The sequence below is a fragment of the Botryllus schlosseri genome, chromosome 10 (genome assembly GCF_051294905.1).
Source record: "Botryllus schlosseri isolate E-star chromosome 10, Bs_hap1, whole genome shotgun sequence".
NCBI lineage: Eukaryota > Metazoa > Chordata > Ascidiacea > Stolidobranchia > Styelidae > Botryllus > Botryllus schlosseri.
This window is the reverse complement of record NC_137245.1, coordinates 24,206,671-24,229,896: the sequence shown is the minus strand read 5'-3', so window position 1 is coordinate 24,229,896 and position 23,226 is coordinate 24,206,671. Positions and strand designations below refer to the sequence as shown.

The window sequence follows — 23,226 nt, the reverse complement described above, 5'->3', positions numbered from 1 at the left end:
GACTTAACTATTCTTCCAAGTTACAATGAAATGTCTGTCTTGACTGTCCTAGTCTCGAGTCATATGACTTGGTTCAAGTCATGCTCAGTTCGAGTCGAGTCATTTTACGCATTTAAAACGATGACTCGAGTCGAATTGAGTCACCAAAAATTCGCAACTCGAGTCATTACAATCCTGGTTTCCAATATGAATTTGCCGACTTAAATTTGTTCAGGTCATTGATGGGGTCCGACAGAATACCATAGCTCTGCAACGGCATCAAAGACTCAACGTATCGCGTGCCAGCAAACTTGTTTCAGCAAAAATACCGGCTTCGGCACTCTCGAATTTGCAACGATTCAAGGTATTCAAGGCTTAGCTTGCCATGTTTAAAATCATGGGACTAACTCCCCGCCAAATTCTGTGATAACCCTTATCGCTCAGAGAGCGTACCTATTTCGAAACTAATTTACTGTTATTATTAAGTTAATGGCTCAGCAGTCCTCAAATGTTACACGCTGACAACTGTGTTTTTTACTTATTTAGGATGCCACAGAGGACATCGTTATTCTCGCAATTTCTTCGCAAAGGCAATCAAAATTATTTTGGTACAACCTGGAAACAAAACAGTTTGAATTGCTCTCTTTATTGGGACCGACTACAACGATGTATCCGATGGAAATTCATAACAAAACCTTCATAGCCGCAGGAGTGGATAAGTCACTTCCGCAAGACGGCGTCATCAATTCCAGCGTATTGAACACTGTCGTTAAGTCGGGAGTGTATTTACTAACCGATGGCGCGATTGACGAAAAATCTGGCAGAAACGATTACCTGCCGGTTATGGATCATCTGGTTCTCGAATTTGATTCTGGACAGGAGAGCCACACGCTTGCTGTCACAGTGTTGGATGATTTTGTTCCCGAAAAGGAGGAACATTTCAAGGTAAATTGCTATATAGTCTCCAGATATCACTTGTAAAGTTATAATGTTACATTCTCGAGCATTGGGGATGCATTGCATTTATTATAATGAAATATCCAAGCCATGTTCTTACTAGAATTTTACGTCTTTCGAACGTTATGCCATCGTACATCAACCAGCATTATAATAAACCTTACAACAAGCTTACCATTATTTGCGTGCACGATGTGTTTGAAGCGTCTTTATAAGCTTGACATATAGAAAATGCAGGGTTGTAAATAAGTCACAAGTCAATTTGACTTTTATAAGTTTGACTCGAGTCAAGTCGCCGCCGAGTCTTAGTGTTAAGACTCGAGTCCAAGTCACGTTCAACTCACTTCTGTGAAACTCTTGGGGGATATCGAAGACCTCGGATTCATAATATGCTAATTTTTCTCACTCCAAACATGTTTATTAAAATCAAACACATAAAAGACAGTTACTGGGCCTATTTTTCAGTTATCGTTACTAATATACGAGAATTGAATAATTCATATGGAATGTGTCGAGTCAATGCACAAATTCACTCGAGTCGAATCTTTTAAGAAAATCACTTGAGTCAAGTCGAGTCAACATTGCGTTGCTAACTTTTATAAACGACAGAATAGGTCAGTGATAGATTAATTCTATTTCTAAAGTAGAGGATCCATCGACCAAATCTCCTTTTGAGAGTACATACTTGAGTACTTTTCAGAACTTCATTTCTACTTCCACGTGCGGTAGTTTATGCGTGTTTTGAAAATCGTAACTTCTACTTCATGTCGAATAGAAATTTCCAGTGTCACTTATGCATCTACTACCAACATTTTGTGTCTCGTTCAGCTTTCTTTGGATAACACAATCGACCCAAGAGCAGACATCGACGGGGAACACGGATCCGTAGAAATTCGCATTCTCTCAAACGACGACGCTCACGGAGTTATTGGTTTTCATGAAGTACATGCCTGCTAATCTATCTGTGTTTCATGATAAAGCTATTTGCCAAATATTTTTATTTGGAAGGATTCGCTGCACAGAATGGTGGAAGAGACGGAAAAGGATCATACATTTACGCTGAACCTAGTTAGAAACGCGGCTGCGTTTGGAAAGGTTTCTGTGGCTTGGGAGGCTGAAGGAAATTTGGCCGACATATCGCCACTCGGTGGGGAAGTGAGTGTAGTGTTTTTACAGAATACAGCCGAATAGTATATTCATATTGAAATGAACCAGGATATTTTCGACTGACACTCGTCAGGGGTAATCGTCAGCAACTAGTAGAGAATTGGAAGGATCATTGTATACCAACAATCATGTTCTAATAAATCTAGGGACATGCATGAGAACACGAGCATCACGCTCGGAGAATAGCTCGCCCTTGACACATCCACTGAAGCTTTTTTCAGAACAGGCAAAAGCCATATAAACTGACATTGGCAAACATTTGTAGGACAATTCTCTTTGTGCGAAAAATTATCGTGGCGACTGATCTCGCGTTGCCGGAAGAAGCCGTTCACACCTCAATTTGTGTGCCATGGAGTCAACTTATCAAAATACTGCAACTTAATTTGTGCCAACACAAGACGTTAGCGTAGCCTACCATATCATACCTTACCATGACAATATTACCCTTCAAACAGTGTGTCTTATATTTGTAAATAATGTGATAGAGAAATGTAATAGATACTTAGCATGGAAAAGAACACTATTATCAAACACCAATTTGATTACTATATAGCTTTTGTAGCCATGACTTCACCGCCAGTGTAGACATCGACCCAACACCCTACGTTTTCAGGTGACGTTCGGAACTGGACAAGAAAGGGCTGGGATTCCAATCACGATACTGGCCGACGATCTTCCGGAAGTAGAAGAAACTGTCAAAATACATCTTACCGAGATAATAAATGGCGGAAATAAAAGGTATGCAATTGAGTAATCTATTCGTATTGACATGAAACCAAATATTTTCGTCTGATGCTCGTCAGGGGTATTCATTGACCGAGTGTCAGCCAAAAATATTCGCCTATATTTCAATATATATATATTATTATATATCATTTTAGAAAGTTTCAGGATATGACATGAATATCTACCGGTATATATTGTTGCTCATATTCAGACCACATCTCGGCGCTAAGCTTAACTCGTCAACATCGGTTGCTGAATTTCGTATCCTTCCAAACGATTCTCCGCACGGAATAGTCCGCTGGTCCGCGCAGTCCTTGAGAAGCGTCATAAAAGAGCCGGAAACCTTGTCCGGGGCGTCTCAATTGGTGACGATGGAGATTTTGAGGCAACAGGGACAGCTCGGTGATATAAGGGTGAGTGATTAGTATCTTTTTAGATTTAGTAGAAGACACTCTTAGAGGTGCAGAACTCAAATATACAATTGAATAGTGTATTCATATTGAAATGAACACCAATACTTTGTGATACGATTGTTCTTTCCAATTCTGTACTAGTTGCCGACGATTACCCCTGAAAATGTTCAGGTTTATTGCAATATGAATATACCATTCAATTTTTTTTTTGGAGTAAGTCTTGTGTTAGTGATTACCACAAAATCTCAATTTTGGTAATAGTTTATCTATGTACCTATGGTTATTTGATTGTTGCAACAAAATGCAAGAAATTTGCGTGTTTATTTTTTGTACCTTGTATTACAACATTTTCATCAACTCAAGACACAAAATGCACAATGCGATATACACGACGGCAGAGGTGGACAAAATAGTCACAGTTGGTACTCAATTAGATGTCGATATTGACATTTATTGGCATAACCCAACTGATAAATAACTATATATATAATTTAGAAAAGTAGAATGACTTTGCTACTGGCCTCCTCTGGTATTACCTTGTGCTGTTTTAAAACGATAAAATGGTTGCAATCAAACAAACGACAAGAAATAACGTCTCAGTACCAATCCGCCGACATTTATTATTCTATATTTCAATGCAGGTGTCTTACATGACGGAAAGCGCTACGAATTTGCCTGAGAAATCTCAAGCGCTGCCAGGCGCCGACTTCATCGCTCGAGACGATAGTATTTACATGCTCGAAAACGTTACCAGCGCCACCATTGCGATTAGCATCGTTCCCGACGACATTCCCGAAGACATTGAGTCGTTTTATGTGGTTTTGACCGAGGTGGCTTTGATTGGAGAGCCTGTCAAGAACAGTGAGCCAGGTGAAACTAATTGGAAGCATTTTACCAATCTCACTTTCTGTACACACTCTATTATTTTCAAATCGAGACTTGTTCCTGATATATATTTTTAAACCCAGATCTAACAATAATTTTTATCATGCACAAAGAGAGAAAGAGAGAGAGATGATATTCTTTTTCGCCTGCACCATCGAGATGCTTTGACGACGGAGTTGCGATACGGCCCCATGAGGTCATCTAGTCTGCGCCCCCGTTTTTTTTCTCCTCCATGCTATCCGTGATTGCTGAGCGCCTAGCAGGATAGCTGCGGATACCATTTTTCGAGTCTTTGGTATGACCCGGCCGGGAATCGAACCCACGACCTACCGCTCGAGAAGCCGGACGCATAACCATTACACTATCTCGCTCGATCCAAATCCAGTGATGACTGAAATTTGTCGTCGGTCGTGTGGAAATGGAACTCCAAATCTAATTCTGGTGTCAAAATAATTGTAAATTTATGTTCGTACCTAATCTGACCCGAATATTCAAGGCTGTTTCCGGGACGTTCTTAAATCCGATTGCAGGTATCGGGCCGCCGGGCGCCGAAACAGCAGAAATCATAATCGACGAAAACGACCATGCGCGCGGATTCGTTCAGTTCAACGTGACGAGGAACTCGAAAGACGCAGTCGAAGCTTTTGAAATGCCGCGCGCCAACGTCTCTCTGAAAGTATGGGATTTCTTCTGTATTTCACCCATCTTAATGTAATACGGTATTTTCTTTGTCCGGACCGAGATGGAGAGGGAGAGAGAAAGACTTTGAAATACATAACAAGCAAACAGCAACGATGATAAAGTAATATTAACAAAACTCATAACACAGTGTTTGATATTGTAGGGAAGTGATCGATGCAAAATTAGATGTCAAATAGTCTGACCACACCCGTATTGAACAAGCACAATGTCTTCACATGAACTAATTGTAAAAATGGTCAATAAAAAATACCAATTCTCGGTGACAGCTATCAATAATCATGTAAAATTGGAAGCGAAGTCTGGACTAAGTATAGCAACTGTGTGGTATGTCGATAAGAGGTAAACGAACTATGAGGAAAATATTTTTAAATGATTCATGCGACAATTCACAGATATCTCGTTGCAGTGCATTCGAAATGATGGCTCCTGGGTAGTCAATAGATATCTTAATCAGGTCCCTTTCACGAGCGTCTTCTACTTCTAATACAAGGTGAACATCTTTAGCAGGAATAAAAATATATGAGCAGATTCATTAGGCAAAGTCATGGAGAAATATTTGATTGAATAGTATATTGATATTGAAATGAACCCGAACATTCTAGGCTGACACTCGTCAAGGGTAATCGTCAGCAACTAGTAGAGAATTGGAGAGAACATCGTATATCAAAAATCGTATCAAAAATATTCGTGCATAACATTTGACACTCCGAGCCAATGCGGATTATTAACTTTCAAAATTCTATGCGCAGCTCCCGTTAGCGAGACTGGTGGGGGCGTTTCGATCTGTGTCGGTGGAATGGCTGGCGAGACCCATCACTGCGTCGAACAGCGATTTTTACCCTCACTCTGGCACGGTTCATTTCGAAGAAGGCCAGAGACACGCGGAAATTGAGATATTCATCGTCGACGATGACGACGTGGAGTTTGTGGAAACCTTTACTGTACAGTTGATTGGGAAGCCAGGTGTGATATTCAATGTTCAAATGTCTGCCTTGGATACTTCTATGTAAACCGAAGTATTGAGTTGCTGTGTCAGCCGCTGTAATCACTGTACATTCAGCGGGGGTCAGTAATAAATTGCTTATACTTTTCCATAGTACTAGAGTAGGTCTGCATTGTTACTTGATCCAGTGGGTAATGTTTTTACACTTCTTCCCCTCCTATTTCAACATTGTTATCTGCAAATCCACTAATTTATTCCACTTTGGGGATCGAAATTCACGGGTCATTGGTGGAAAATCATTTTAGTATAAATTTTCATCAATTTTATCGATGAAGTCGTAATTATTATGTGAATCGAGTGAAATAACCTATGTACTACGGTAACTGAATATACTTCGAAGATATATTTCTGCACCTAGTTGTAGTGCCATCGCTATTTGCGTTGGTCGAGAAGATGCGTCTTTAAAAGTAGCAATCGCCAATTAACTGATAAAAGTACTCTAAATATTACGTTCTTGGTACTTTTCATTTAATATGCTTTTCTTTTAATTCTCTGCTTCCACTTAATTAGCTTTACAGGTCCTGTGAATTACAAATTCATTGACCTATATAGAAGACAGTTATTCCAGCTATCATTCAACTTTTTCTCTTACACATGGGAACGCACATTTCGATATTATAATCCAGTAAATGGATTTACAATCCCAAACTTTTCATTCTCAAGTTTTCCGGACTATGCTTTCTGCCCTATAATTGTTATATTGGTTCCGTATGTTAAGGTGGTGCTAAACTGGGTGGGGACGTCGCAACCACAGTGATCATTTTACCGAATGATTCTCCGAGCGGAATGTTCGGTTTTGTCGACACGGAGAAGTCGATAACCGAGTCAAAGTCGCCTAACGATCCCGACGGAATGGTGACGCTTGACATCAGGAGATATCAAGGAAGCGGGTAAGTGATACTAGCTAATTCGGCCTATATACTAGGTGTTGCTTCAGCATAGTTATCCACAATTACTGTGTATCAATACACCTTGTACTTCCTACTAAGGCGGACTATTACGGATGGCAGATTTAAAGTAGGGCTTACTGGCATTTTGTGATATTCAAGTTACTACAGAAACGATTCAGAATTATTTCTCTGCTTTTCAAACTCAAGTCAATTCGTGTATTGGAACAAATTCGATCATGTCTTTGGAATCGGGATACAGCTGAGTCTTGATATTCTGATTCTGATTTGTAATTCTATCATCCTCATCGCTATTCTTTATGGCTATCATTATTGATTCGGCTGTAATTGAGAATTTAGTGGATTTCATATTAGGATTTCTGGGCTCTTTCCATGACCAATGAATTCAGTCTATGTTATCTGTAGTCAGACTGTCTCGAAGATTATCTATCCACGTCTATATAGTTCCAATAAGAGGATTTTGTTGTCTGCGTTACGATTAGGGCTGAGTATATTGATTGGAGTGCTCGGATCTGAATGAAGTATTAATTCTATTGATTCGGGTCAAGTCGTGACTACACCTCTTCCCACTTATGTTACCAACTAGAATTATGGTTTATATACTTTTTTTGCCAACATGGGAATCTCAAATCCCCGATTAGTGGTATCACAGCATCTAATACGTGTATGGTAGTACAAAGCTAGGCACGTTACTGGAAATTACATTTCTGTGAAGCTGTAATCAGCTTGCAACACAAAGTGCTATAGGTATGATCGAAAGAACACAATGTTATCTTTATGTGGTGTAGGCCTGCCGTTGTTTTCTTTGTGGTCGCATTAAATGAGAATATTTGAACTGTTAATAACGTCACATAATAAGTGACACTCGAATATTTGACATGTGTCAAGGCCTAATACCTGATTTGTAATCAGCTCACCTTCGTACTTTATTTTTCCTAATTGTAGTTACGAACTTTAGGGTCTATTAATCTCAATTGATGCAAAAATTTGGAACCCCGCTCTTAAATATGCTTTCAAGATATATGCCCACCTGACTGTATCTAGTTATTTTAACCTTATGCCCTAAATTTAGGGATGACGTCATCATTTCATGGACGCTGGACAAAACCGCATTCAACGATCTCACACCGATGTCCGGGAAGGTTTCCTTTTCCACTGGGGAAAGGATGAAGAGCATTGTTTTAAGATCTCTACCGGATCACATCTTGGAAGGGTCTGAAACATACAGTGTTTCTTTACTGTCTGCGACCGGAGGTGCGGAGATATCGCCAATTGCAGCAGTGGCAGAGGTCAGTTTGTATTATGTAAATATATATCATGTAAATATCCGTAAATTTCGACCCCATCGCAATTAACAGTAGCAATTTAAAGGATGTGTCAAAACTGTGTCCAGTAGAAGCAGAACATGCAGGTCTCAAAGAAGCAAAGAAGTAGTTTCAGAACGTGGGTGTAGATTTGGTTTGAATTGGGTCACGAGCATTTAGCAGTTCATTGGAGGTGGCTTCTTTCAAAATTACAGTGTGTACTTTTAATACAAAACGACCAACAGATATACCAAGAATTGCAATTTTCAAAAATATATTCCCTAAACGTGATGCAAGGACTCTGTCGCTTAGTTGCCGTGAAAATTTCACTCGTTTAAGTTATGCGAACATATCCCAAAACTAGTTTCTACTTGATAAACTCAAAACGTTAAAAGTAGGTAGTTTTGCCTACAAAACTGCCATGTAGAAGAAGTAGGCAATAAACATAACAACTTGAGTAAGTGATACAAGTAGGTAGGTGCTAGAGTACTTGGAAAATTACAGCTACTTCATTACTAATCACCCTTGTTTCTTGGCAGCTTTGAATTTATAATTTTTGTGCGAACAAATTTCTGCGAACCCGCCTCCAACAGTTTCTAAGCAACAAGTGCACTTTACAGGTCACGATTATGGGTGATAAAGGAGCAGCAGGAACCGTATCCGTCGACGCTGCTACACGAGACATACTGACGTCGGAACCTACGCTACATTACGATGGATTTTCCTATATCACCCTTCATAGAGGACCAGGTCATTTTGGGGATTGTACAGTGCGATGGCAGATTACACCTGCAGACGCTAATGCGTTCTATCAAACTGAGGGTATGTTACTTTTCTCTCTTTTCGTAGGATTTGGGATGGAAATTGATAAAATTTTGCTAGCAGCATTGATGTGGAATGGCATAGACGAGCATAATTCTGGGTGACTCTGTCACATTGAGACTCTCATCTATACCTTGCTTATCTGTATATCACATTTCGCCGAATCGGATGTATGTTATTAATTTACACGGTTAACAAATATAGATGCTCTCTCTCTCTATATATATATATTCAAACATAATATTGAACTGCATTGTAGTTGTCTGGTTCGAGGGCCGAATACAGTGACATAGAATGTTTTTAGTATTGAAATATTCATGTCGTAATCAGAGGTGCATACTTGCGTACTTAAAATCGTTACTTCTAGTTGTATTTACCTGTATTTACGACGTTACTTTACCTCTACTTGAGTGCCAACGATGACTACTTTGACTGCCGCTGGTTGGTATATGTAGTTACGATGGGACATATTACTTGGCACATTGTAAAGACGTTTAACCCTGACGTATTCCGAATTTAGGGGAAGCCGTGTTTCGCGATATGGAAAACCGCACTGAAATCGTGCTTCAGACTGTGGATGACGACATTCCGGAGTTGCCGCAAGAATTCATTCTGCGGTTACTGTCAGCGTCAGGTTTGATGTCAACCTCTTATTTTCTCCTGTCAAAAGACCGAACCGTTGTTGGCGTGACATTAAACTCTGCGAGAAACGCAGAAATCGTCAAATCGCATCGTCATCAAAAACTTTGTTCAATTTTCCACTCTTCAAGTTCAAAACTCCTATAAAGACGTAAAACTAAATCTTCCACAATAGATTTGCCGACTTTAAGAAGTATGCTTTGCATATCGATATGGTAGGCTACCAAAAAGCTTACAGACGGATAGCATTGATCTTCACTGTTCATCTTATTCAAGGAATTTTCATTACGCATTACCAGGATAGAAAGACGCAGTATCTTTTTGTCCTTGATGTTTTTGCGGCATATAGACCAACTAATGATATACAAACAGACGATCTATGCATATACCTACCGTGAGTGCGTGATGTGCATTGTGCATATGCCGTTGGACAAGGAAGGTGCATAGCCTTGTAAGGCTTTTCAAGTCTTGCACAACCCCTCCATGTTATAACGGTAATGCTGAGCGCCAAGCGGGGAAGTCATGGATACCAGTGTTACGAATCAGGTCTTTGGTCTGAGCCATTACGCTATCTTGTCGGTCTCATTGCTACAATGTCGTGTAGTAAAATATTCGTTAACCTGTTGAAAAGGATATTGCTCCTGCTAGTCAAGATCGAGTACGTGAGTGCTTGGATTCTAAATCGATTATAAGGCTTTGAATATCACTCATGATAACGACATAAGGATATGGAAAACGTGACAAGCTCGAACACATACTTTTTGTGCTACCACAAAGTAAATAATGCCGACCATGCCTCTTTCATTACGCTTTTTGGCTACAGTTTGATCAAGACTTCGTGAAATGTTATTTCCATTAACTTATGTAGCATTGTACTACAAGTATAGGGCGCGGCGCTAAGACCATTTGAGGTTTCAAGGCTTCCACGTCGGGAAAATATATCAAAACTTTAATACTAGTTGTTAATATATGTCTAGGTTGAAAGGGGCTTTCAATATCAATCCTCGAAACACACTACACGATCCAAATCATTACAATTGTTACTCGATTTCGATCAGATAGTTCCAATTGTTGTGCCCGCCCTAGATATTACATATTTATAAGATCATAATTTCGGTGTTAGGGTTTTAATTACAAAATACAAATTTTTATAAGAAGACAAATCAGCAGTATACACTCAAGTGGCCCGCACAATCATTCATAAACCTTTGGCCAAACAGGTTGGACATCGCTGTATTGCACCAACTCCTCATTCTAATGAAATATTTTGTTGTTACAGATGGCGGTGAAATAGACTCGGACTCTGACTCTGTCAACATTGTGATCGCGTCAAGCGACAGCCCGCACGGGACCTTTTCGTTTTCGCAGCCCTCGTATTTTGTGAAGGAAGGGGGCGAGGATATCGGTGAAAGCGGGTCGGCTACTATGGCGTCGCAATTCTCACCCTCTGTGGTGTCGTTGACGCTGCTGAGAAATAACGGACATTTGGGAGAGGCAAGTTTGAATCTGCTACTGAAATTTTAAAAGCGTACTCCAATCTTGCATAGTTCCTTAGGGTGGCTGGGTGCTCTGCAGATTATGCGTGTATTTACCGGTGTTACTGTGAATAAACAATATAAATTTAATGATAAATATATAATTTATGTGACATGTCGGTACTTGATTTTCCTGTAGGTCTCGGTTACGGTAGTTACCAGCGCTGGTTCAGCCACGGAGGGCGCAGACTACTACGGATTCTCACGGCGATTGGTATTTGGAGACGGAGAGTTTTTCAAAATAATTCAAGCTGAACTTATGGACGATGACGTCCCGGAAGGCCCCGAGGAATTTTATGTCAACGTTACGAGTATGCTTTTTGCTAACGCTTCTCTGGGGAAACGGATCATGTTAGATACTTGGACAAAGTAGAAATGCTTCACTACAGACAGTGGAGTACGAGACTGTATAACCCAAGCCCAAAATTACCATGTACCGTAACTCTAACTTCAAGTCGCTTGTCCTGTTATGTTATCTTTTATGCAGTATGCATACCTCTTCTTTACATGCGTGCCTCTGTCTGATTTCAAAGAGTTCTCTAAGTCATTTCGACACCTTCCTATCTTGTCATTGTATTGCGATCTTGTGGTGGATGAAATTTGGATGGATTTTGAGAATCAAAAAGTGATTTTGGCGTAAGGTTGCATCACTTTTGTGGGCGAAAAAGCCCCTGTATCACGGTAACTGAGTACGTTTACTAAAAATGCTCCTGTTTGTAGTTGTAATTCGTGATTTTGCGTTAATCGTGAAGACGTGGTCTGCAATTTCGTAAGTGACCACCTGCGACTAACTGTTAAAAGTGTTAAGATCTTAGTTGCTTTCGCACCTTATTTAGCGTCCACTTGCAACGTAATAATTTTATTTATCACACGAGCTTTCGGAGCTTCGCTCCTTCATCAGGTGCTAAAGTGAAAATAACGCAAAACGAACTTAATACAACCAAATGCTCCAAAAAAAGTGTGCGACCCCTCAACCGAATCTGCTCTGTAACAATACGTGTTGGAGTACTTTTCAGATCTTCATTTTCGACTTCTAGTTGAAGTAGTTTAGACATGTCTTTGAAATTGCTATGTTTTCTTGTAATTTTATAGAAATAGAAATATCAGACCGAATCAATCACCAAAGTTGATTTTTTCATCCTGTCAAATCCTTTTCAGTTTATCACTAGATTTGTTTACAGACGTGTCTCTGATGTCGTACAGTACTAGCGACTTTGTCCCTCAAGCGCCTTATAACATCTCTCTCGGCATACCGCCTACAATCGGTGAATCGCCTAGCGCATCGGTGACGATTGCTAAAAATGATGGCGCGGAAGGAATCATTCAATTTCCCAATGGCGTCAACACGATCGAAGTCAATGAGAGAGACGGAGAGGCTCGCATCGAAATTGTGAGTGTGAACTATTTCGCAGACCTCGTGATCTATCGCGGTCCAATTAGATCGGCCAGACAAGTACATACTGCTAATTTAGTTAGTTGATGGTCAAATAACTACTGATTTAGGAGTAGTTCTAGTTGTGTTGTAGTTGTGTATTTTGAAAAGTGAATACTTATAGTTATAGTTATGGTTGCGGATATTGAAAATTGAGCAGTTCTAGTTCTATTTGCGTATTTTGAAAATCCAGTAGTTTGTACAAGTCTGTTCACGACCCCTGCTCTAGTCTGGATGAAGGTGGGTGTGGGATACAAGAAGTGGATTTTTGAATAAGATACCGTAATTGGCAGAGGTGGTCAGCAACGAAGTACTTCTACTTTTTAAAAGTACTCAAGTAGTTTCCCTCTACTTCTGGTACTTACTCAAGTAGATCTGATTTTCTCTACTTCTACTTCGACATATTTTGTGATCTACTTACTTACTTTTCGCTATTTTCAGTTTGTCAAGTAGAAGTAGTTTAATCCCCCAATGCGAAAGATAGCCTGAGGAGTTCTGGGGCTGTTTTCACGGAATACCAACATTTATTATTCATAAAAGTAGAGTAAAGCCCAGAAATTTTGTTGCGCTTCGCGCACAGTAATTATGGGGTGGTAAATATGTTTTCACAAAAGTATCAGTGAATATCATTTAGGTACCATATTACTTGGTTCCGCTCACACCGCATCGTCGCTATACCAAATTTCATCACACTAAATATGGCCCATTATAGCGTGTGAAACTACCGTTTCGCAATCTAGCAATTACCTATCATATTGTAATCTAGCAGCCGATGACGTGTCCTGCTGTTACACCTGTTTCAGCAGATCACCTTTGAAGCGATATGGACAAAAGACATAAAATATATTTTCCGCTTTTTTAAAGTGTTACTCGTATTTCGCTTTCAATTCCGAGTATCATACTTTCAGTTCTAATTACTTTCAGTTCTTTTGTCTGCAGAACATGCATGTTGATTGTGGAAGCATAAAAGCAAGTGTAGTAATGCCTCCAATTTCCGAAAAAAAAAAAGCTAAACTAAATATAAATTTCACCATCCGCAATATTTGTTATCAATGTATACCAATCGCGCAAAGTGTTGAAACCGTATCCGATACAACTTCTCCGTATTGCTCTTCGCCTAAACTTGGGACCTTATAATATGAGGTGGGGCGCCATGCCATGATATTCTCTAAAACGGGGCTTCTAGTAAACAAAGGTTTAGTATCGTATTTTCATATCAATACTGTAATTTGCATCCCATGATGCGAAAGAATGCTTATTCTGTCGAAAATTGATACCTCCTGGAATGCATCAAGCTCTCTGCACCTTCCGCATAGCTCAATTTGCAGCTTTTGACAGTCCATGCGAACGAATTAGGACTGTTTTTAAAACTACTTACTTACTTGAGTAGATTTAAAGTCAGTCCATTCTACTTCAAGTAGGTTTAGGTGGCTTATGGAAGAAGTACTTCTACGCATACTTGAGTAGATTTTTTCGTCACTACTTCTGCTTCTACTTGAGTAGCTTTCTTGACTACTTTGACCACCTCTGGTAATTGGTCGTATCGACACCCTTCTCACTTTTGATCATATCACCATCTTGAGTTGTTTTGGACTGATAACTATTTCAAGAAAATGACCGACTGACTTATCAATGCAATCTACTTCCAGGTCAGGACAGACGGAGACTACGGCGTGGTGAGCGTGACGGCAAAAACCATCGACAAAACGGCAGAACGTAGTGTCGACTATTTGATGCCGAACGTCGGAATCAACGTCGTGTTCGAAGACGGGCAGGACAAGGCTTATTTAACCATTCAGATTGTGGACGATGAAGTGATGGAGATGGAAGAATTGTTCTCCGTTGTATTGTCGGGGGTGAACGGAGGGGCAAGATTCGGGGAACACATTGTAATGGAGGTTAGATTGTATTTGACGCCTGCTTACCGGTACACATAGTACAACGGTTGGCAATTTGCTGCTCTATCATGTCTCTGCTGTGTCCTTTTGAATCTTTGAAACCAAGTAGATACAAAATTCAATGAATATTAAGTTACAATGAAATTGTATTTGTCCCCAATATTTTTTCTGAAGGCAGTAGCATTATTGTTGCTGTTGTACAATATACAATCTTAAACTTGTTTACGACATCGTATTTTTCATGCTATTGTGACCATTGTGTACTGGCAGTGTTCTTAATCGCTAGAGTTGCAATGCATCCAAAAATATGTCACTGAGATCATAGAAGCTTCCGAAAACGTATTCTCACCCTCTCTCGGAAATCGTCTTCTCACCCTGTATTGCCGAAATATATTTATTGGGCTGAGGTACGTTAGTGACAATATAGGGCAATCTGATCGGAAAGAATCAGTGCTAACAGGCTGATATAATACATAATTTGTAGAACCGCATTTGTTCCATTCATGATACGGCATCTATCCTATGTTAGCGACGGCAACATTAGCTTCGTAGTAAGCTGTGATCGCAGATGTTTCAAAGTTGTTCTATGAAACTGAGGTCTTGTCATTGCGAGGGTGAAACAGAGTTTGATGTTATTTGATGGGAAATGGGTTCAAACAACTCTTTATATACTTGGTCCTAGCTGGTTTACTGATGCAACGGTGCTGTGGTGAAAATAGTGCTTTTTTTCTTGAAAGCCAGTGATATCTTTTAGTAAGGAGCATGCTTATTGGATTAGGCATCCAGACTCACGCTACCTATGTCCGTGACTTAATTTCTATGTTTCTACCTGACATTTCTATCATGTCCTGGTCTACTCGCTAGGTGGTCATCAAGAAAAGCGATTACCCGAACGGGGTGCTGGGTTTTCTTGACGGAGACAAACGGGTTTCGATTCGAAACCCAACGAACGAAGGAACCCGTTTGAATTTCATACTGGAGCGAAAAGGCGGCAACATGGGTGAAGTTCACGGAACTTGGAGAATTATTAGAGCGGAACCGTACTATGGTGAAACGCGGAGGTGTGTGATATTTTATTGTTGCCAGAGGTGACCAAAGTAGTCTACGATGTTGATCAATGTCTATGATTTTTGTGATACATAATACTTCAACCTAGTTTGTGCTGACAGGAGTTTGTGTACCATCCAAAATTATTACATCGAGCTCCTAGTGTTCGAAATTGCATACCAGTGACGTCTTCATATTTGGTGATACGATTGCTGATATACAATGTTCTTTCCAGGGTTGTAATGACTCGAGTCACGATTTTCTGATGACTCGACTTGACTCGAGTCATTTTCTCGAAATACGGAAATGACTCGACTCGACTCGAGTCAATCTGTGTATTGACTCGACTTGGACTCGAGTCATTGCGCATGACTCGAATCAAGTCATATGACTCGAGACTCAGATGGTCAAGATTGGCATTTCATTGTAATTTCGAAGAATAGTGAAGTAGCCACACTATTGCGATTTCGTCTATTGGTAGTGGTGCTTGAAAATGCGACCAGAAACTGCTAAAAGTGAGAAAAAATCGTATATTGTAAATGCGAACTATTCGATATTACGAAACAGAGTTATAAAAAGTGGGTTTAACAAGACTTTAACTGGAAACTGAACAGTCAACACAATGACTTGGACTCAGACTCGAGTCATAATACCATGACTCGGACTCGACCCTCTGCTCGAGGACCTGGACTCGGACTCGACTCGGTGGTGAATTGAAAATGACTCAACTTAACTCGAGTCAAAACTATAAAAGTGAGACTGACTTGTGACTCAGAGCCTTGTGACTTGGTTACAACCCTGGTTCTTTCCAATTCTGTACTAGTTGCTGACTATTACCCCTGACGAGTGTCATCCCAAATTATTTGCGTTCATTTCAATATGCATGTATTATTCAGTATAATCAGTGGTTGTCGAAGAAATCTAAGATTTTATGATTTGAACCCCTGAGAACCCCGGTTGAGACCCGCTGGTTTAAAACTTGTAAATAAGAGGCATGCGCACTAAATGAAATGTAACAGGAGATAACATAAAAGTACGAGTGACGAAATTGAAGTGTTTTGCATCGGTAAGCGAAGTCAATATATCAAATCATAGGCATGTAATCTAACTATATAAATACTATATATACTTTATTTATTCTTTCTTGTCTTCAAGCACAACCCCTGTTTCGGAAGACATCGCCAGCCCAACTTCAGGCTCATTTCACTTTTCCGACGGCGATGGCGGCCAACGGGAAATTCTCCTCACAGTGTTGCCCTCGACCGACACTCAAGAGGTGGAAGAACGTTTTCAGATCGTGCTGGTCAGCGTGGAACCGGCCGAAATCAGCGAAAGCGAAGGCGTAGTGAATATCACGGTGGAGAAAAAGGTGGGGAATTTACGTGGATACGACAAAAGTAAAACCACTTCAATACTGGAATGCTTGTACCAGTACCACTAGAAATAATTGGTTGTTATAACCATGTCTGTAACTGACGCTCAGAGGTGGTCACTAACAAAGTACTTCAGGCCTACCGCCCTACGTGCACTACCTACTCGAGTGGATATGTTTTATGACTACTTCCACTTCTAGGTATCCTTTTTTAGGCAAATCGATGAACATATTCAATTTTGGATTTTATAAAGTGTTAATGATTTTATAAATTACTTTTGGGATAGGTTAGCATTGCTTACTGTTACTGAAACTACTTTCGTAATTGAACTCACATCTCACGACCGTTCTTGACAAATGATGATGCGTTGAACGTACAAATTATATGTATTGAAATCTTTATTCTCAAATGCTTCCAGGGAAATCCGAACGGTATCATACAGTTCAGCGGTGGAGAGGACGAATTCTCCACGCCGATGGTGTGTAATTTATTGCCGTATATTGAACAATGAACATGACTGGTGTGATTTTCAATTTCACAATGGCAGGTTCTGCAGGAACCAGACTCGGGAACATTGCAGGTCGTGTTTCCGGTCGAACGACAGGGAGGAAACTTGGGAAAGGTGTCTCTAAAGTGGAGCGTGGAGGCTCTGAATGGGGAGTTAGGAGCGGATGTATCAGCGGATTTGGTACAATCTGAAGGTGGGTTCAATTTGTATTGCAACTCTAATTTTCTGAAGTTAAATAGCTTAACGCCTGAGATCATCAGTAACAAAGTATTTCTGCTTGTCAACAGTACTCAAGTATGTTCTGCCTACTCGGATGATTACCATATTGGTTATGTTTTTCGAGTACTTTCTCTTCTACTTAACAGTATTTTAAGCAAAACTACTTACTCTTTGCACTTTAGCTTTTGTAGACAGTAGAAAGTGGATTTGTGGCATGTTTGCATAACAGTTAGAAATGAAATTGTCATACAGACTGGGGGAAATAGCCCCCCCTATATCACGATGAAGGTAACTGAATTTATATTAAAAAACTTCACCGATTTATACTGTCATTACAGTCATTAGTCATGCCAAAATGTCTCGGAAGTAGCATATCAAATACACAGTATCGGTGTATGGCAATTAAGACCAATCACTAATCTTTGGTTTCTAGATCAGCACTACGAACTATGTAATCACTTTTCCACTCTCACTTTCAATATGAAATCATGCATGGGGAAATGCACCCAAAACATTTTTGTGCAGAATTAGAACCCTGCAAAATCGTGCATTAAGATTGATTTCATTCGTACCTCTACGCACCAAATTACCAGCTTACTATGGAAAACATCGAATTTTGCAAGTTAAAGAACTCTACTGTTTTGAAGCATCAAAAGTTATACACAAATAATTTTCCAATAATTTGCTCCATGTATTCAATTACTTTTTCATACCGGCTAAACATGTTCGCTCCCACAATACAATCCTCGTCAAAGGGAAATATCGACTACTCAGCCCCTATCATATGGAATGCATTACCACACCATATGTGTGAATTGCCATATAATAGTTTTAAAAAAGACGTTCTTGATTGCCTCTATCGTCATATTAACACTGTACCTCACCCTGACACTCCTTCATTGATTCGTTATTTCTTTTTACTTATTCTTTATTATTCTCTTTGGATAGTATATTCATAGTTTTTAGAACACATTTGTCAGCAACTAGTGGAGAATTGGACAGAACATTGTGATACGATTGTTGATATACAATGTTCTTTCCAATTCTCTACTAGTTGCTGACAATTACCTCTGACGAGTCTCAGCCGAAAATATTCGGGTTCATTTCAATCATGAATATACTATTCAATTGTATATTGAAGTTCTGTACCTCAAAGTAGCTTCTCTAATTTTATTTTCTCAACTAAGATTCGTTACAGCCAGATTGTGCAGAATACATACCTGTTTGGTGCGGCTGTGATTTGATTAGTTGACCTCTAAGGTCATACATATCATTCCAATCCGATACCGAATACTGTGCATGCTTATTCTATGTATTTCGATCAGATAAAAAAAAAACTCTCTCTCTCTCTCTCCCGTCACTACTTTTATTATCGCAGGCGAAGTTTCCTTTCGAGACGGACAATCCAGCGCGGAAGTGATCGTGTACGTTCGGGCTGACGACTTGCCAGAGCTGGCCGAAAAATTTCAAGCCAGGCTGGTCGATGTTGACGGCGGGGCAGATCTAAATCGAAATAGTGGCCGGCGGCAGTTTATGATTCGGTAAAATCGTGTGGCTACCAGTACTGAGCAAAATCGAGTTCCTGATTGGTTCGATTTCGAATGGAGCATCCAATCTAGGATTTGAGCATCACTTATGATTTCGTAACAGTGGGGATGATGTGGATATATCAAAAATACACCCTTTATTCGACAATACAAAGAAAATAATGTCACTTATATACGACATAAAGATACTTTGGTGTTATTTCAACCAATTCTTCAATAGGGGTGATTAATTTTAATACTAGACTCAAATCAATTCGATAAATACCAGAGATGAGCATGGATTAGGATTAGGTTTTGAAAAAACAGGATTTGTGAAATTTTGTCGGATTTGGATTGAATTTGGATTAGACATTTTTTTCGGAACGGATTTGGATTGGATTTACCTATTTTCTGGGAGATTGAGATGTCGTGTGGCGAATGGCGACAAACTTTATTCAGATCAGTAATTAATGTACTTATGGTTACTAAGTTATCTTGAATCAAGTGAATCGTTGGTTGTGAAAGAAAATTTTCGAATCCCTCCATTGCATAAATTAGTATTTTTTCTGAATTTCCAGTTGGAATCGGATTAGGATTGGACATGGACTTGAATATGAAAAAGTTATGGATTAGGATTTGGATTTGGATTTGAAGGTTCGGATTTGTATTGGATTAGGACATAGAAATTTCAAATCCGCTCATCTCTGATAAATACTCAATTCGGATTTGAGTACTGGATCATTGTTTCCAGCCCTAGTTACTGCACCAGTTGCCCGAATAACTTCTTCTCTCGTTTCAGGCCAAACGACGACCCGCACGGTATCGTATCGATACAATCGAGCGACCAGTCGATTGCAGTTCGTCCCGACAACTCGCGGGCCATACTTCTAAACGTGACCCGACAAGGGGGAAACTTCGGAAGGGTCTCGGTCGCTTTTCACGTCGAGTTCAACAATGTGAGTGAAAATTCTTGGTTAACACTATCACTCGCGTATGCTTTTTCTGTTTTCGATCTGGGGATGAAAGAAAAATTGGGGTCTAAGAATTTCACCCGATATTTTATCACACACACCTCACACTTGCGATATTATTACTGTGTGTTGTTTGCGACACTTAAACGGAGGTGGTCAGTGATGAACAATATGTGCACCATTTCCGCAGTTGTCAAGCGGGTTTTTACTACTGGGACTCCTTATCAGCGTAGTAACATTTTTATATTACGTCCCCTTCTAGTCAGAATAAGTTTGCATCACAAGAAATAGTCTCTTTATCACATTAACTGAATATGTTTTTAAAGATATTACCTATTTGTGGTGTTGTTCGTCATTTTCGATTAGCAGCAAAGACACATCTTGCAATTTCGAAAGTATCCGCCTCCGATTAACTGTTAACTTGACTCGAGTCAAAACTATAATAATGAGATTGAATTGTGACTCGAAACCTTGTGACTTAGGTACAACTCTATGCTATACCCCTTGGCACTATTTGGGAGTGACTGAAATTTTGTCCCATATACAAATTTTGTTTTACAGCCAAAAGGAAATTCCTTGTATTTGGAAACGGACACGGGAGACGTGATTATACCAGACAGATCAGACTGGGCCATTGCCTCGGTCACTATATCATCGTCTGCATTTTTAGCAGTAGGAAATACCTTTACAGTCAGGGTGAGAATATTGTAATCTTATGCATGACCGACTGTGTGATATACTGTAATTTTCCATGTATAATACGCACCCTGAAAATGGTATGTAGATTATGGAAAAAAGCCTGTACCCATGTATGCACCATGCAGTACATGTATAGTACATGCGTAGTAGTAGTACATGACGAACTTGCGTGTATGATAAGTTACAGCGAGGGTTATGTTTTAGTATTACGGTATGTCGTTTACGCGCATTGAAGTCTGCTCGCGGCCATTCGATGTCATTCTATTTTGATTTGTCATTGTTGAAAGAGTGAAACAAGTGTAATTGTACATGTACAGTACATGTATGTTCTGTGGCGATACTTATTGACCGATGTTGACTGCGAGCAAACTTCTGATAACAGCTGACCATGGTCGAATACATCGACAGTGATGTCACAATTCCGCCGAGACTCTCGGAGTTTATCGAGGCGACGGTGGCAGTTCCTCCAGAAGCAGGAAACGCACAAGTCGGGTTTGATCCGGCTGTTTCGCAAGTTTATAATAGTAAGTAGCGTGTTTATTTCAACTTTTTTCACTTGAGGACATGTAAAATTTTAGAACAAATTCTACGTACCGGTAAGCTTTCGAAAATACATGTTAACCCCGAATGTAATTACGACAGAAGAATTTGAATTTGGATTTGTTGTCTTTTTGACGCGCACGATTTTGAGTGTTGGCATTCTTTTGAAAGAACTGCGATTTTGCCGTTTGCTGGATTCTCTTATACCATTGAATTCTACTCTCAAACATTGTTTACTATGTCTTCTTACCTTTCACATATTACTGGTCTTAAACGAGGTGTGGGCTACTTTTAAACAGTTTGGTGCAACAACATTGTGACGAGCAAATACTACTAAATGAATACTTGTCCATCCTCAAGATTACCGGACCACGACCTGACCTATCGATGTATCTTCTTTACTTTTCATTCAGTGTGCATGCCTCCTCTTTACATCGCCTAGGCCAAAGTGGGTATCTGATTCCATAGACTACTCCAAGTCTCTTTGACACCTTCCTACCTTTTCACTGTATCGCATTTTGTGGTGTATTGAACTGATAATATTGCTAATAAACCAATGATGATGATGATGATAAACTGCATTATTCCAGACAAAATTGTACAATTCGGAGACTTGAATAGTAAAAACTTGAAATTCCGTACCAAGTTATACTGTTACGTATCAAAAGGAACAGCTCATCTAAATTTAAGTGTTGTACACTGGCCTTAAAGGGAAATTTAATGAATGATGTTGCAATATGTTTGCCATCATTTTTTCCAGCCACCAGAAACCTATGTAGAATGACTCTGAAGAGAATTGGACTGTATGGTGACGTTGAGGTACGCTGGGTGTCAGGATACCCGAACAGTCGGAGATCAAACGGGTTCAGAGAGGGGCAAACGATGCCCCCGTCCTCGTCAATTACCATGACTAGCGCACAGGAAGAGGTCAACGTGTCTTTAACAGTAAGATTACCTTTGATTCATCCTCTCACAGTAGAATAATTTATAAGTTTTTTCATATCTTCATTGCTTGAAGATAGATTATTGAATAATATGTTCATATTGAAATAAGCCCGCATATTTTCGGCTGACACTCGTCAGAAATAGTCGTCAGCAGCTATTAGAGAATGGAAAAGAACATTGTTTATCAACAATTATATCATCAAATATGATGTTACCGGCATGAAAATTTGAATAATTGAGTCAAACATATAGCTTAAGCTTAATGTAGAAAATGTATAGATATTTTTATATAGATACTATAAATGGTGGTGACCTGTGCATCCGAACAGAATAGCGATTTCAAAATAGTGTGATAGCAAGTGAAAGAAGCATTTAGATTGAATAGGTAGGGATTAGAAGTGATATTCTCAGCTAGGATTTAGTCCTTGTGTTATCTTGAATGCCTTATTATTATAACACCCGCTGTTTGGAATGAGAGGCATCACTTTTTTGCGTGGGAGGTGAGATATCCATTTTTCTGGTTTCGTATATTGTTTCGCTTTCTCCTTCGTTAACATATAATTTTCATGTCTCGTCAGCTATTTCCGAACTCTGCCGAAACTCAGGCATTTGCAGCACACGTGTTGAAGGTCGACGGGCGGAATGGCGAAGGCACGGCTACCATTATGGAGAATCACGAATTCACGGAAATCGAACCTTGCGGAGTCGTGAAATTTTCTGCGGCCTCGCAGCATATCGCAGTACCCGAGGACAGCTCGGAGGTGATACATTTGATTTATGCTGGGATTTTCGATCGTATATTCTCTGTGCGTCAAACAGTCTATTGCAGAATAATCCCGAGATAGCAATGTGGAATAATGTACATCGGAATAATTATTTCTAATGACATGCCACCCCATTTCTTGTGGCTTGCTTTTTTCTATGCTATCTTCTTTAATTCATTACTTTTCTTCACATCGCCTAGGCCAAGGTGGGTGTCCGATTCCATAGACTACTCCAAGTCGCTTTAACACCTTCCCATCTTTTTA

At 39.7% G+C, this 23,226-nt stretch overlaps 4 protein-coding genes across 4 annotated transcripts in view; 1 reads left to right on the top strand and 3 right to left on the bottom strand.

Moving 5' to 3' along the window:
• The window catches only part of LOC145448356 (transmembrane protein 214-A-like), a 245,912-nt gene extending 233,927 nt beyond the window's left edge, over window positions 1–11,985 (bottom strand). The window contains exon 1 of the mRNA XM_080326737.1: window positions 11,961–11,985. The gene's annotated coding sequence lies outside the window, so the exon portion shown is untranslated. The remainder of the gene's footprint in view (window positions 1–11,960) is intronic.
• The window catches only part of LOC145448361 (uncharacterized), a 230,016-nt gene extending 218,030 nt beyond the window's left edge, over window positions 1–11,986 (bottom strand). Inside the window, exon 1 of the mRNA XM_080326742.1 lies at window positions 11,972–11,986. The gene's annotated coding sequence lies outside the window, so the exon portion shown is untranslated. The remainder of the gene's footprint in view (window positions 1–11,971) is intronic.
• The window catches only part of LOC145448364 (vesicle transport protein GOT1B-like), a 109,389-nt gene extending 97,403 nt beyond the window's left edge, over window positions 1–11,986 (bottom strand). Inside the window, exon 1 of the mRNA XM_080326745.1 lies at window positions 11,968–11,986. The gene's annotated coding sequence lies outside the window, so the exon portion shown is untranslated. The remainder of the gene's footprint in view (window positions 1–11,967) is intronic.
• LOC145448355 (adhesion G-protein coupled receptor V1-like) overlaps window positions 1–23,226 on the top strand; it is a 94,180-nt gene that overhangs the window by 50,248 nt on the left and 20,706 nt on the right. Inside the window, exons 69-95 of the mRNA XM_080326736.1 lie at window positions 215–343; window positions 526–924; window positions 1,765–1,878; window positions 1,945–2,091; window positions 2,717–2,841; window positions 3,041–3,242; window positions 3,884–4,112; window positions 4,658–4,803; window positions 5,579–5,792; window positions 6,551–6,722; window positions 7,813–8,029; window positions 8,665–8,866; window positions 9,387–9,500; window positions 10,785–10,999; window positions 11,180–11,351; window positions 12,222–12,430; window positions 14,122–14,370; window positions 15,235–15,431; window positions 16,573–16,786; window positions 17,209–17,268; window positions 17,338–17,491; window positions 18,896–19,058; window positions 19,843–19,999; window positions 20,576–20,710; window positions 21,096–21,237; window positions 22,014–22,198; window positions 22,777–22,959. Coding sequence (XP_080182862.1) covers window positions 215–343; window positions 526–924; window positions 1,765–1,878; window positions 1,945–2,091; window positions 2,717–2,841; window positions 3,041–3,242; window positions 3,884–4,112; window positions 4,658–4,803; window positions 5,579–5,792; window positions 6,551–6,722; window positions 7,813–8,029; window positions 8,665–8,866; window positions 9,387–9,500; window positions 10,785–10,999; window positions 11,180–11,351; window positions 12,222–12,430; window positions 14,122–14,370; window positions 15,235–15,431; window positions 16,573–16,786; window positions 17,209–17,268; window positions 17,338–17,491; window positions 18,896–19,058; window positions 19,843–19,999; window positions 20,576–20,710; window positions 21,096–21,237; window positions 22,014–22,198; window positions 22,777–22,959 — 4,845 coding nt within the window. The remainder of the gene's footprint in view (window positions 1–214; window positions 344–525; window positions 925–1,764; window positions 1,879–1,944; window positions 2,092–2,716; window positions 2,842–3,040; window positions 3,243–3,883; window positions 4,113–4,657; window positions 4,804–5,578; window positions 5,793–6,550; window positions 6,723–7,812; window positions 8,030–8,664; window positions 8,867–9,386; window positions 9,501–10,784; window positions 11,000–11,179; window positions 11,352–12,221; window positions 12,431–14,121; window positions 14,371–15,234; window positions 15,432–16,572; window positions 16,787–17,208; window positions 17,269–17,337; window positions 17,492–18,895; window positions 19,059–19,842; window positions 20,000–20,575; window positions 20,711–21,095; window positions 21,238–22,013; window positions 22,199–22,776; window positions 22,960–23,226) is intronic.